The 15,921-nt window shown below is 42.7% G+C and overlaps 1 protein-coding gene across 2 annotated transcripts in view; it reads right to left on the bottom strand.

The window, feature by feature from the left end:
* Nucleotides 1-15,921, bottom strand: part of SNX25 (sorting nexin 25) — a 98,417-nt gene that overhangs the window by 21,305 nt on the left and 61,191 nt on the right. For both annotated transcript variants that reach the window (XM_081084096.1, XM_081084095.1), the window contains exons 7-10: nt 8,633-8,814; nt 5,877-6,008; nt 4,665-4,937; nt 1,801-1,965 (exon numbers count right to left, since the gene is read on the bottom strand). In XM_081084096.1, coding sequence (XP_080940222.1) covers nt 1,801-1,965; nt 4,665-4,937; nt 5,877-6,008; nt 8,633-8,814 — 752 coding nt within the window. The remainder of the gene's footprint in view (nt 1-1,800; nt 1,966-4,664; nt 4,938-5,876; nt 6,009-8,632; nt 8,815-15,921) is intronic.

The raw sequence follows: 15,921 nt of genomic DNA, 5'->3' as shown, positions 1-15,921 counted from the left end.
AGGACTTGAATAAACATTTCTCCAAAGAAGATATATGAATGGCCAAAAAGTACCTGAAAAGATACTCAACATCACTAATCATTAGGGAAATGCTAAACAAAACCCAGAGAAACAGAGTGAGATACCATCTCACACCCATTAGGGAACGTTATTATTAAAAACATGCACACACACACACACACACACACACACACACCAGAAAATAACAAGTATTGGTCAGGATACAGAGAAATCAGAATCCTATGTATACTGATAAGATAAAATGGTGCAGCTACTGTGGAACAGTAAGGAGATTCCTCAAAAAATTAAAAAGCAAAATTAACATATATCCCAGCAATTACAGCTCTGGGTAAACACCCAAAAGAACTGGAATGAAAGGATCTCAAAGAGATATTTGTACACCCATGATTATGGCAGCGTTATTCACAACAGCCCAAAGTGGAAGCAAACAAAGACGGATGGATAAACAAAACACTGTATACACATACAATGAAATATTATTTAGCTTCAAAAAGGCAGGAAGTTCAGGCACATAGTAATATATGAATGAACCTTGAAGACATTATGCTAAATGAAACAAGCCAGTCGCAAAAGGAAGAATACTGTATGATTCCACGGACGTGAGGTACTTGCACTCGTTAAATCCATAACAGAGCACAATGGTGGTGGCCAAAGGCGGGAAGGAGCGATGGGGAGTTAGTGTTCAGTGGGTACAGAGTGGCAATTCTGCAAGAGGAAGCGAGTTCTGAAGATGGATGTGGTGACAGTTTCACAGCACGTGAGTGTATTCACACTAACCTGTACATTTTAAAATTGTTAAGATGGTAAAATTTAAAGTCATGCTTATTTTACTACAATTTTAAAAAAATAAACAATTTTTTAAAAAATTGTTATGTTTACCATCTCCTTGGATCTCTTTTATGAGAAAATGTATAGGGTAATAGAACTGCAGTTTGAGGCCAGCAGCTTTGCCCCCAAACCCTCCTCAACATGCAGTCTACGAGGACCCCTTCCTTCCTCAGAAACCCCCAGGAAGCCTCCCGCCGGGCTCGCCCGCATTTGCCACCGGTAAGGGCTGGGACTATCTGCCTCATTGTCATCGGACTATGTTTTGGGTCCACAACTGGCACGTTTGCTCCCTAAGAGCAGGTGGTAGATTCTATATTTCATTGATTCTTCACAGTGACCATCATTCACTTACTCGTCACTTAGGTCTCCGAGCACCGGTGCAGAAAGTGCCAGAGATCAGTTTAGCCAACCAAACGGTGTTGGTGGCCTCCATGGAGGCATGAACCCCAGGCAAAGGCCACACCGCCTCCTGGGTGTGACAAATGCCAATGAGTGAGATGCTGTTCACATTTTTAAACTTACTAATTCTGTTTCCTTTTAGCAAGATATTTTTTTTCTTGCATAATTTGGTGAGGTTCTCTATATTTTACTTGCAGCATTTATAAGAAAATTTAAAAAAGGTAAAGATTGTCCTTGAGCAGTTAATTCACTTGCAGAAACAACCTTGGTTCAAGGGAAAGCTTTGCCCCTCCCCCAAAGGTACTGCAGGCAAGCCAGTCCAGGGAACACTTATTCACAGATGATGGTGGGGAAAGAAACGCAAGTCACACAAGAGTAAAAACAAGTACTTTCCTAATTCTTACTAGAAGCAAAACAATAACAACAACAGAACTTAAAATAAAATTCTTTTTAAAGAAAACGTGGCACCTCTCAGCCTAAACTGCAAACTACTATTTATCAAATTTAAAAAATGGAAACTTTCAAAGACAACCTTGAAAGCGAAAGAGTTACCTTCTTGTCAGGTTTTGGTGCATTTTGAATAGAATTTAGAGCTTGCCTTTTATATTCAAGTTTCTCGTTTAGTTCTCGTAGTTTGTTTACGGCAAAACTGGCTTGTTCATTAATCCGAGTGGTGCCTTCATCCACAGCTTCCTCACCAGCCTCATCCCCCAGGCCCTGGAGGAGGAAGTCACATAACCACTGTGTCAGACAAAGACGGACCATTCCGTAGTTCTCACCTTTCAGATAGGCACCACATCATCACAATGCGCTGCCCAAGGACTCAGCTCCGCTAAGGAAGAAATCTATAGTAGAAAGTCCAGAAGCAGACTGCCTTTTCTCAGGAAAGTGAAAAATTAAAGTATTTGGAACCAAAGTAATTGGTGTTCAGAATCGCAATGAGAAAAAAACAAAACAAGGAAACATTTCATATCCTAGGGAAAGGAAAATGATTCCACACCATTATTTCCCAAATGGTTCACCCAAGGGGATATGCATGGAACAAGGGGAGGCAACAGAGTTGTCTTCCCAGCTCTACCGCAATGTCCTGTCTCTCATCTTTGACAAAGACATAGGTTTGGATTCCTTTTGGTGTCCTAAGAATATTATGGAAAAACTCACGCAAGTCTCTTTAAAATAAAATTTCCAAATTCCTACTAGCAAAAGTACTTTCTGTATAGACTCTGTTCAGTCCTTCTCTTGAAGATGTATTTTATAAATCATACGTAGATTACTTACTAGTAAAATGGTTAGCATTTGAAAGTGACTTAACGTTCACAAAGAACTATATAACTTGGAAACAACTGGCTAGATTACTAAAGGGCCTGTTATTTAGATTCATGAGCAGCAACATCAGGACACTGAAAAGAACTGCTGAGAACTATCTTCGGGTTTGTTTACTCCTTAACTTTCTTCCAGAGTTTTTTCTTCTAACTATTATGAATTGTAACAAACAGTGTATTAATTTTTTTTCAAAGAAAAATAAATATTACCTTATTTTTGCTGAAAACAGCAAACCAAGCTGTTTTCATTTCTGTAGTTTCTTTCTAATCCTGTCCATAAGTATATCTATTATGACATAATTTTACACCTGTACACACTTGAGTGGGTATTCTGCCTTTTTCACATAACATATTTTGAGGCTATTACAGTCTTCAAAATTATAATTTATGTAGCATGGTACTTTATGAATTGAAATTTAACTGAGGCAGATGCTACCACTGCTCCTCTACGAGTTGATTTTGCACTTTAGCTCTCCCAGGTGTATTAAGTTAAACTTCATTGTGTATAAACTTTTTTCTCATTTTTAGCTATGTTCTAGGATAAACTTGTAGATAAATTTGATTATTAAAACAAAGAGTAGGAACTATCAAAACATCAGTAATATATAATATCCCCCTTTGAATCTTAGGTGAAGTTGGACATTTTTTTATGTTTTGTTTACTATTACTTTTCTTATCAAGTGTCAGTTAAAATCCTTGTTCAATTTATCTGTTGGGTATTAATGTTTTTATTAATTTGAATAACCTCATTTGCATATTAACCATTTTAACTTTTAGGTAGAGCGATAACATAGTAAAACAAACTGGCCTGCCCTAGCCAGTTTGGCTCAGTGGACAGAGTGTTGGTCGTGGACTGAAGGGTCACAGGTTTGATTCTGGTCAAGGGCAAGTACCTTGGTTGCAGGATCAATTCCTGGTCCTGGTCAGGGTGTGAGGGAGTCAACCAATTTATGTGTCTCTTTTACATCAATGTTTCTCTCTCTCTGTCTCTCCCGCTCCCTTGAAAAATATTCTTAGGTGAGGATTAACAAACAAACAACCAAAAAACCAAACTGGCCTGTCTTAAAAAGAAAATGCAATGAGTAATGAGTTTTGTACCAAAGAGCTTAGTGGTTTTGTATACCGAAAATGTAAACAACCAAGTAACAAAACTTTTTTTTTTAAAAGCCTGGCCCGGCAGGTATGGCTCAGTGGTTGAGCATCCACCTGCGACCCAGGAGGTCACGGTTCATAGGTGGACATTTGGTCAGGGCACATGCCCGGGTTGCAGTCTCGATACCCAGTAGTAGGGGGCATATAGGAGGCAGCCGATCAATGATTCTCTCTCATTGATGTTTCTATCTCTTTCTCCCTCTCCATTCTTCTCTCTGAAATCAATAAAAACATATTTCTTTAAAAAAAACCTGAGTGAATGAATTTAACAACAGTTCAGAGACGCCAGATTCTAATATTATCAAGCTCAAGTACTTGATCCTCAGGGCTTGAGATACAGTGAACTGGGCAGAAAGAATCCAAGATAAATGATAATCTTTCTATGTAAGAAGACTCTAAAACACATTTTTTTTCTTTGTACCTTCACAAAACTTAAGACTCACTGATAGTAAAAGTCATTGATAGTGAATGGATAGCCTCTGGGGCTGTCCAGAGCGACCTAGTACACTAACAGGAATCAGACTTCAGGTATGGAGAGCAAGGATCCTTCCAGAACATCTTCATTTCACCTGATTTTCTTAACTCCAAAATATTTCCCATGACTCCTCTTACATTCTCTGCCTCTCCTTATTTTTCCCCATCCTTTGTCTCAAACGGCCCACCTCACAGATTTCCAGGAGTCAAACCAGGGTGTGTCTCAGGCAGGCATAAGGCAGGGAGGCCTCTGATACAATGTCGGAAAATGGTAGCCAGTTGGTCAGAAGGACAAAGAAAGACATGTGTAAGGCCACAAGCAACATGGTAATTCAACTTGTTCTACTGAAATTCCTGTATGTTAAAGGATGGAGGTGCACCCCAAATTTGCCTTATACAATAAGTGCTCACCTAATCATATTCAAAGTTTACGCACTGAGAGGAAGCAGGAAGTTGAATGGGACTCACCGCTTCATCCTTGTTAGAAGTCAACTGTGAGGCAGGTGTTTCTTCCTCTTGCATCGTCATTTTCTCATAGAGGTCACTGACAATAAACGAAGGGTAATACCTGTCCTTCAGGACCTCGTAAACGTCTCCCTGGATTTTGAAGAACACTTCAATACCTTTATTTCCTACAAGACACTGCTGGATCTCTTTGTAAAGGGATTTTTCCACCGATATTTCTTTGCTCTCCACAAAGAAATTCTGGTAAATTTCACCAACTAACTGTGGGATTTCATTCTGAAAAGACAGGAAGAGAAAGAGGAAGGTAAGAAATATCACCTCTGAGAATTCTTCTCTTCTGCCTCTCTGTGCTTTAAAGGGGGAAGGGCGACACGGAGAATGCACACTGGTAGCCAGGGTGGGCCCAAGGCTTTGTGTACATTCAGGGCCAAAGGGTAAGTGTTAGCCACTGAACACAACAGCCGGGTCCTTAAAATGAACACTTCATGTTGAACAGTTAACAGGTGGCATTCAATTCCAGCAGCACTCATGTACAGTAAAAGTGAGTAATTTAATGTACACAGTGCTCTTTGTGCTTCTTTTAATAAGCCGCACAAAATATATGTATATATATTATACATGTTGTTAAGTATATGTATAGATATATCCATACATATATATTTCATATTCTTGAATTTAATTCTTAAATATATATTAAGAAATTGCCAAGTACAAAACATAATGTTTATTGTTGGGCTTTTCACTGTAACCAAAATTTTTTTCTGTGTTCCTTAAGTCAATCATATTTTAAATTTTAAATAAAATAACAGAAAAATCAATAGTATAAAATATGCACATTATATTAAAAATAACAAGGTTATAAGGTTGAGTTGTAGGTGACAAGACCAAATTTATTATAACAGCAATGTGGGTATGCACATGCCGTTATATAATGTGTCAAAAAGGAAGTACCTGAAACTAAATTCACTATTTTGGTACTTTTATAAATCTTTTTTTCCCTTTGACTACGCATTCAAAAGCAACTTTTGTTTTTTTTAAAAAAAAGCTAATTTTTATTTACTATTATGAGCTAAAACATCATGCCAATATTATATTGGTTAAAATGTTCTTTTCATGAATTCTCTCTTATAGTTTCACTGAGAAACACAGACACGCTGCCTAGCATACAAGTTTTTATCAGCTAGTGATTAATATTCCTTAGTCTAAAAATACTACCTTATTAGCATTCTTTAAATATTCCACAGACTCCCAAAAGCCAATCAGAGCTCTCTTGTCCATTCTTTCCATGTACATTCGGAAGTGCTCTCGGTAGAAAGCATTGGCCAAGATGTCTTCAAATTGAAGAATCTATTAAGAGAATTTAAGAAAAAGCTCTTAAAAGCAAACTTTTAAGTATCAGTTTGCTTTAACTTCCAATGGATTAATTTCTACATTCAGGGGGGAAATGCCTCACTGTTTTAAGGTCATAGTCAATGTAATACAGTACTTCTCTCGCCCTCTTAAATTTTAAGTGGTCAAAGTTTACTGAATATTCAAAATGCACATATTCAATAAATACCAATTTTCTATGAATCATTCACTCATTCAGCACAAAATCTATTTGGCATCAACTCTGTTATCAGGCATACTTCTAGGAAATGAAATAGACATAACCTTGCCCTATTGGATGTACTGCTGAAAGCAATAGATGCCAATAACAGAAAAATTCAAGAGAAATGTATTTAAGACCAGGAAGCCAGAGTGTAATAATTTGGTATTTTTGCTTTCCATCCTATTTTTATATAGCTGAGCAAATCTACAAATTATTTTATATTTTGCCCTTTTTGTTTAGAGTATCACATTCAATTACAAATATTTTATAAGTATCATTTAATTAATCCATAATATTCTATTGTATGGATATACCAAATTACCTTTATTATTCTGCATGCTTACAGTAAAAGAAAAAGCACTAGTTGAAGACTCCGTGGGAATGATCATAAGCATGGACTGCTGTGATATGAGAAAGCAGATGACCTTCACTGTAATTCATAACTCAATGAACTAGGAGAAATGCCCCAAATTAATTTAGAAGGAATTTAAGTCTCATATTCTTGGTTCTTAATGAGATTTTTTAAATGGCATCTAAGTATAACTCAAATACAATGAAAAGAAAACATTTTAAGATTCTTAATATTGTGATAATATTTTCAGAAATGTTACCAAGTGCATGTGGTCAATGAATATTCAACTCTTCTGTGACAGTAGCCTCAATCTGTTCTGTGGGCAGAAAGGGACCTTTTTTTCTAACAACTTCCGGTACCTAATTAAAGAAGATGGCCATGCCTTGCTACAGACCACTAATAACAAGTTCCCATAAATATTCCAGACCATTAGTGTTTAGTTGGTGTCCTCACTCTGGAGACTGTAGCGTGTAGCTTTACTCTATGTAAACCGTGCTGGTGAAGCATTCTGAAGTACCAGTCCTGACAGCCCATGCTCCTGAGAGGTCAGAAGAAACCCATACCACCTGTGGCTACGGAGGACAGGTCACTCAGAGACCCACTGAGTGTTAATATAGGGAGGAGTTGAGCAGGAAGGACATTCACAAATTCTAAGGAATCCTTCCCAGCATAAGTTCACTCAGATCAAATGATTCCCCAGTTGGATACAAATTCATATTTGCAAAATTAAGTCCAAAAAATCTAAACTATTTCATTGTTAGATTTAATTCTTTCTATGTTCAGTCCCCACAGTGCAAATATACCCACATAAACTAGGGTAAGTATATCTCAAGCAGGATTACTAAAACATCTGATATACCTTCTCTCTTTGCTGTAGATGAACCAAGTTCTCTACTCCATTTGTTTTTCCTTCTCGAGACCCTCAGGAGCATTTCACTGTGGGACACCTGCACTGCCTACGTTTGCGTCCTGACTCTGCCACCTCCTAGGCCCATGAGCTGTTACTCCACCACTCTGAGCCTCAGCTTCTTCTTCTGTGGAATGAGGACAGTACCGCCTACTTTATGGGTGGCTGTGAGACTTACAACAGCTGCTGTGTACCACAACAGACAACAAAAACTAATCAGAAAAAGCCTGAACCAGCATTTTGGCTGAGACAGACAAAACTGATGGGTGGCAAAAAACAAGGTAGTCAAGAGGTCGCTTTCTAGGTGAGTAAGCATGGGTGAAAGAATTAGGTCAGTGGGGTCGAGAGGTTACAAATGCACCAGGAAACTCCTGTGTGTGATAAAGATGCTGGCTATCTTCATTGTGATGATAACTTCATGAATACATACATATGTCAAAATTTCTTTGTATACACTTTAAATAAAAGTGTATGTCATTATATCTTAATAAAGCTGTTTTAAAAAATGAGTATTTCATTAAGCCTTGATAATAGAATTGCAGATAAACAATGTACAAAATGTTTAGAATAATGACATTGGAGTACTTTTCTATCTATAGATTGCTGGATTTGATTTACCAAAATATTATTAAGGAATTTTCTATTTTCTATTCGGGTCCTGATGGATATTGGTTACTAGTTTGGGTTTTGTTTTGTTTTTCCTTGTAATGTTTTTCTTCTCCACTTATTAAACAGGTGTCGTTAAAATTGATTTTATCTCTGCCTTAAAATGGTTAACAGAATCCACTAGTGAAATAATGAGCCTGAAGTTTCCTTTGTGGGAAGGTTTTAAATTATGCTCCTCCAGGATTGTGGGAGGGAAAAAGGAGGGTGGGAAAACACACACAGGTATGTGCGCGCACATACACCCACCCCATGCCTACCTATCATGCCTATTACCATTCCCGGAAGTCAATGACACCAGGTAACACAGCTCGTCACTCATAAAAGCAAACATGTGAGTCTATATTCTGGAACATTTGCCTTAAATTAAATACCAGAAAGTTACAAGACTGTATCTCTGATTCCACCAGCGTTCATAACAAACATGAAATGGTCAAACAAGAAACTGAAAGTTCTACCTTCTGGCTTTGCGGCCCCTCCCCCTCCTCCAAGGCCCCATCCTCTTGCTGGTCGTAGTCGGGACCTCCCAGCATCCTGATTCTCTTCTCGCACTGCTTCTTCGCCACCGTCAGTTGGTTAATGTACCTTTTCATATTCCTGGCCCTCAGGAGGTCAGCTTTCATCGCAGCAGTTTCTTTACCTTGAATGGGAGGGGTGGACAGGGCCCGGTCAGAGCACGGGGTGAAAGAGGGGACGCAACGGCTCCGAACCAGGTTACTGTCAGGTGCGGGGCATTCTGAACAGTGGGTACTGAAGACTAGGGTGGGATGGGACGGAATAGGATAGAATTCATGCTAAACATACGCGTACTCTCAATAGAAATGCCATTAATTTTTAACTATGTCCCTGACAAATCTTACTCAGTGTAAACCACGTTACCAACCTCCTCTGTCAACACTATAGTCACAAACCAAACCGCTCCGCATGTTTGCATGGATATGCAGTTAACCCCTGACCAACGCGGTTCCACCTGCACGGGTCTACTCCCAGGTGGATGTTTACAATGGTTTCATTAATTTTTAAAAACGACGAAGCATTGAGCACTACCTTGTGGAAAATGGCCTGCTTTGCCTACACAACCTGAAGCAGGGGTTGGGGTGGGGGGAAGGCTTTTGTTAGTCTTGCGCGTTTTTTCACGGGACAGAAGTGAGCGGGTTTCAGCGCTGATGAGAAAGGACCACTAGGCAGGGAGGAGGGGTGTCAGGCGGGGGAGGAACCCAGGAGGCAGGTGCGGAGCCTGGCTGTGGGGAAGCCGCCTCCTCCACTGCACAACCGGAATGGATGTGACACCAGCCATGGGGAGTGACGGCCGAAGCTGAAGCAGCTCTCCCACGTGGATTCCGTTTTCTTGACGGAGAGAGTGAGGTTGCCTGCTTAGAGGGAGGTGGGTGAGAGTGAGGGTCAGAGGGCTGCAGGAGTAGGGAAGTGAAATTTGCGGTGGAGAGCAGAGAGCAGGCTCACTTCCGAAACCCCCGAGATTGCTGGGCAATGCCCGGCCTTGGTGACCCACACACACAGGTGCTCCCTGGCCGGGCAGCGCACATCGGAGGCGAGTCCTCACGTCCTTGGCTTAGACTGGAACTACCCCAATAAAAGAAGGGGGTCTGTGCTCTGTTTCTTGGTGCCCCTCAAAGTGGAGAGTCAGAAACGTTTTATTTCTCGACTGGAGCCCTCCAATTCCCCAGGGTGATCATTCCCTCTCATGTCCACTTAGTTTCTACAAATGCTTAAAACAGGACCCCGGCAGGCCAAACAGAGTAACTGAAAATATTCAGACAAGCACCACAACACGTGTTATCTTTCAGAAGCAGCTTTTCCAGGGCTTAGCACAGGGCCACCGCAGACGGCAGGGCACTAGGTGGCCTGGCAGGAGGGCCTGGCAGATATTACAGACGTTTCCCCACATGGTGCTCAGATCTTTCATTTGACGTCCACATGGTTTCTCAGCAGGTCCGGTGCTTGGCTGACAGCGAGGCCCCTACTGAAGAACTCAGGAATGCAGCTTTCATCTCAACAGGAACACTAGTATCACAGAGCCTCCGGTGGGAAGATCAGGGTGAAAACTGTCTACCCCCAGATGAGTCTATGCCAGGGGTGGGCAAACTTTTCTACTCGAGGGCCACAATGGGTTCTTAAACTGGACCGGAGGGCCGGAACAAAAGCATGGATGGAGTGTTTGTGTGAACTAATATAAATTCAAAGTAAACATCATTACATAAAAGGGTACAGTCTTTTTTTTTTTTTTAGTTTTATTCATTTCAAACGGGCCAGATCCAGCCCGCGGGCCGTAGTTTGCCCACGGCTGGTCTATGCAAACTAGGAAGCGCTGTGTGCGCCTCTAAAGAAATAGATGCCTGGAATAGCTAATTTCTCAGGGGAAAAAATTATTTTTAAACATATATCCTTAAAAATCAAAATTGTGTGCATAGCATTTAAATTACCCTAAGATTGGGGATAAAAAATACTTTTCACAAAACAAACCTAGAACATATTTTAATTTGAGGTGAAAAGAGGCTAATAAAGAGACATACTAGTACATGGAAGAAACTGAACACATTTACCGACAATCAAATTCTTCTCCTCCTAGGAAAGCTGTAAAAGCCTTTTTCAAATACAAAAACTAGAAGCAGATTCCAAAGAAAAGGAAACCCAGCTGCAGGGCAGAGAATATTCTGGTTTTCTACTTGAATGATACCTTCTGTTTGTTAAAGAGCAATCCTATGCCACTGGCTGGGCACAAGCTTGTTCCTAACAAATGTAAATGCAGCCTGTTGCTTACAAAATCCTGTTTATTTTTGCCTCAGAAAATTAAAGCTATGTTCAGGGCTAAATGGCTAACATGGCCTCAAGTAGCCCATGTGCCTGTCATGCAAAAATCCTTTTGATACAAATGAAAAAGGATACATATCTTTGTAACCTGAAAACCCATTTAGCCAAGAAATATTCAAGTCAAGAAATGTATAGACAAAGTGGGTATGTGGCGACCAGTGTGGCCCAGCTGGCTCAAGACAGACTCATATGGCTATTTCTCTGTAAGGCCTTACGTTACACGGCGCAATGTGAAAAAACTATCAACCATACAACATTGAATCTAGCTTTTAAAAGAAGGCCAAGACGATACGCAGTGGCAGGTGAAACTGGATGGCAGTGGCTCTCTAAATTGGTGCCAAGATGAACACACAAGTGATACAATATTCTAAAGCTATCTCTACATATAAAAACCTAAGCAACCGTTCAGCCATCCATGACACGCACTGACCACCAGGGGGCAGACACTCAATGCACAGGCATGGAAACATGGAACAGACTGATGAATCTCAGAGGGAAGGGGGGAGGGAGGAGGGTAGGAAGAGATTAATCAAAGATCTTATATGCATACTAGAGGCCCGGTGCATGGATTCGTGCACTGGTGGGGTCCCTCAACCTAACTTGTGGAGATCAGGCCAAAACCGGCTCTCCGACATCCCCCGAGGGGTCCCGGATTGCGAGAGGTTGCAGGCCAGGCCGAGGGACCCCACGGGTGCACGAATCTGTGCACCAGGCTTCTAGTTAATTATAAATGTTTATTGTTTTTTTCTCCTAGATTGTCTAGATTCTACTGAGGTCAAAGCAAAAGGAAATGGATTCATTTGGGTTCATTTGCTGCAAAGGACACTTGAATTAGACTTTAGGGAACCCTTTTATAGACATTGGCTATAAGGACATCCCAGCAGACCTGTGACCAACACCATAGAGCTGCCTGTTGTAGCACCTTCTACCCATGATGCAGTTCTTCCTTAAGCAAGTGGAAGGCTTGCAGAGAGACAAAAACACCAGGGCACAACTGTTAGGTACTATCTCTAATGAGGCAAAGGAGGGTGAAGTAACTTACAATGCAAACCAGCGACTCCAGAAATAGCACAAGTATAAGTGGATGGAAATGCCACCCCTATATTTTTCAGGTATTAAAAAATGTCAATCGCAAAATATTTCTCTTTTCTTATAACACCGCTCAAATTCCAAGGCATATCCTAACAACAGCACCTCCTCGGGCTGGGTGCTGACACAGCAGGTTTCTCAACCCCAGGCAGTACTGCCAACCTTCGGGGCTGGTTAACTGCTGTAGGGCTGTCCTGTGCACTGCAGGATGTGTAGCAGCATCCCTGGCCTCTACCACTAGGTGCCAGTAGCATCCTCTCTCCCAGATGTGACAACCAACAATGTCTCCAAACCCTGTCCAATGTCCCAGGACCCCTAATTTAGTCCTTCACACCACTGAGAAGCACTAATAGGGAGGCAAACCCCTGTGGAATGGAAGGACACGGGCCACACACTTGCCCTTCCCCGACACCTCAGAACGCAGGGTCCGCTCACACCCCAGGCAATCAGTAAGGACGTAGGGGACGTCCTCCCTACAGGAGCCTCCACTCCTCGCCTGTATCCATGCTGACAGGTGAACAAGCCTTTGAAACAAACCCCCTTGAGAGAAGGGCGCAGGGCCCAGGTGTGTATTGACTTAGGCACCGGTTCAGTTTCCAGATGAGAAACGGTGCTTGACCTCTTGGCAGCAATTCTCAGTAGTTAACTTATCGCCGCACACTTCTTCAAAGGTACCTGAAGATCACCTCCAAGGCCGGCCAGGAAGGAAAAGAGACTTCCCTTGCTTCTCAACTTGAGGCCGGTAGGTTTTGTGTTTTGTTTTTTTAAGAACAAAGCGGGTTCTTACCACACCAAACACTTGAAATTTCCTAAGTGTCCCTGCACGTCTGTGGAAAGTACACTTGAGGAATAAGGAGAAAGGACAGCAGGAGCGGATGGCGGAACCACTCACATTATGATGGAAAATACCACAGGGCGCCAGCCCTGCACGGCGGGCCAGGGGCCTGACAGCACACCTTCCATTCCTTCCTTCAACTGTATCTAGCACTGCCTCTGGTCAAGGCCCTCCGACATGTTTGCAATACACTTTCCCACACATTCAATTACCAGGGGAGCCCTGCTCCCAAATGAGAACAAGCTGAACAGATCTGACATATACGCTCCGAGCACAGATCTGGCCCATATAATCTGTCAGTTTTGAGCATGGCTCTCATGACATCTGCCTGGGTGAATGAGCAGCGTAGTGGGAGGAGTCCAGGACTGAAAATCGGGAGACCTGGGTTCAAGATCCAGATCTATGTGGCCTAACTGGTAGGTTCTAGTCACACAGTACAGTGCTGAACATCTCTGGACCTGAGCTTCATCTGTATAAATGCAGGTGTTAGAATCTGTGATCACCGAAGCTTTCCTGGGGGACAGAGTTGACAGTAGAGCTGCCTATAAAATTACGAGACTATAGAGAGTTTAACAGAAGTGCCCCGAGTCCCCCAAGGGAGAGAATGAGGGGCAAAGAAGGACAGTGGAAGGGACATGAGGTACTGGAGGCGGCAGTTCTCACAGTGTGAGGGCCAGACAGGGAGAGACGCTGGCGATGGCGAGGGCCCTGTAGCAGTGGCAGGGAACCAGCCTGCGGTGTTTTATAAGGTTAGGTCATTCATAAATTAGAAACACAGCTGGTTGAAGTCAAGGTTGGAGGTTCAATTCCTGGTCAGGGCACATGCAAGAATCAACCAGTGAACGAATACATAAATGGGTAGAACAAGTCAATGTTTCTCTCTCTCTCAAATCAATAAATAAAAATTTTAAAAAATAAATTAGGAACTATTTGTTTCGAATTATTGCAATGGCAGAAAGTCAGATCACATCAAAGCATCAGAAAGGACCCTGAGGCAATGAGCTCCCTTCGTTCACGCAAGGACGCCTTTAAATCCCAATCAGATAATGACACTACATATTATCTTTATAAAATAATTCCTGATGGAAAGCACTACAGTTCTTATTAACGAGTAACAGTGTGTATATATATATAAAATTATAAATATACACCTTTGATATATTCCAAAGTTCTTCTACAGCCCTACTATAGTCAATTCCAACACTGTTTACGTATACCCTAAAGAAAAAAAGATGCACAATTTTGCCAAAGCCTCCCCATCCACCCTCCCCCTCGCACTTCCAAGGGGGTACTATTTATAGCAGCAGTCTCCAGCAGCCCCAAATCGCATCACGTCCCTTGCTGTAGTCGGCTGGATAAACATGACTCTGAATCACCTTAACTATTCTTGATAACATTTCGGGATTCAGAAGAGCAGAAAAGACAGCTTTGAAGGAGCTGAAATACGGGGCTTATTCATAGCACAATGCAGGGAAAATCTAGCATATGTCCCTTTATCACTAGAATTCCTACACTTGGCCAGTGTTTTAGTCCATTCAGGAGACTATAGCCAAACCCCACAGACTGGGCAGCTGTCACCAGAAATGTATTTCTCACAGGCCTGGAGGCTGGGAATGCGAGACAAGGGTGCCAGCGTGCGCGGGTTCTGGTGAGGGACCCCCTGGAAGTGGTTGCAGATGGCCACCTTCTGGCTGTGTCTGCAACATGTGGAGAAGTTAGGGCCCTCTGGGGACTCTTACTGTAAGAGGGCACTAACCCCACCCACCAGGGCTCCACCCCATGACGTCAGCACCTCCCAAAAGCCTCACCTCCTACTACCATCATGTTTGGATGTCAGAATTTCAACACATGACCTTTGGGAAAACACAAACCTTCAGACCATAGCAGCCAGTTACTATCATAGACCATTTCTCAGCGATGCTGGCTGTTGTAATCATAAATAAAGAGCTAGAGAGTGGTACCGAAGCGCAAACCTGAACACATCAATGGCTCTGCATCAGAGTGTGGTTCCTGGGCGAGCGGCACCAGCATCGCTGGGGGACGGGGAGTGACGCACACTCTCGGGGCGCTCAGGTCCACAGAGGGGTGCAGGCTGGGTGGGCCCGCAGTGTGCATTTTAACCAGCCCTCCAGGAGACTCTGGTGCACGCTATGTTTGAGAACCACGGCTCTACAGGGTTAAGTCCAAACACGTTAGGAGAGCCTTTCAAGCCTCATCTCTCCATCAGACGCCAACCTGCAGCTCAGTGTCTCACCTGACACCACCCAAACACAGGAGGCTGTTCCTCAACTGCCTCTTTCATCTGTGCACAGGTACCCACCACCCACATCCCCCGGACCAGCCCAGAGGGAACAAGAGCCGCTCAACCCTTCTGAGTCAACTCCGTTCCTCTCCAGGGAAAGCCTTTCCCCACCTCTGTTCAGGTGCCACTACTGAACCTTGAACACGCCACTCGCGCTGCATCACCAAACTGCACTGTGATTTATGTGCGTCTGCCCGTCTCCTCACCAGACTGTGATCTCCTGAAGCCAGGACAGTGTTATTCACTGCACAGCTGTGCCTACACAGAGCGGCTGTGTTTGCCGGATGACTGAAGACCTACTTCTGGTGACTCAGATATCTTCCAGAGCACATTCTCCACCGACACGAGGATCCTAAGAGGCCTCAAGTGCTCCTGCCATTCCACTCGCTCTCTCTGTAAGTCACTCCGGCCATGCGACTTTTCTTTTTCCTCTGTGCACCCCGGCTGTTCCTCCCGCCTCCTGTTCTTTGCACATTCTGTTTCTTCTTCTCCTTGGGATGCTACCCTAGTCCCTATATCACTCTGCCTAGATAAGTGTTGGGGACCGTCATGCTGCTGGCAAAGTCTAAGCTGACCAGAGGACATGGCAAAGCCCTGGACTCTACCCTATGTCGATCCTGGAAGGTTTTAAGGTCAAAGCTCAGGAAAGGTTTAAGGTCTTATTAGAGTTTGCAGCAAAGTGGAACTAGACA

This window comes from Myotis nattereri, assembly GCF_964212035.1.
Source record: "Myotis nattereri genome assembly, chromosome: 2".
Taxonomy (NCBI): domain Eukaryota; kingdom Metazoa; phylum Chordata; class Mammalia; order Chiroptera; family Vespertilionidae; genus Myotis; species Myotis nattereri.
This window is presented reverse-complemented; position numbering and strand designations above follow the sequence as displayed.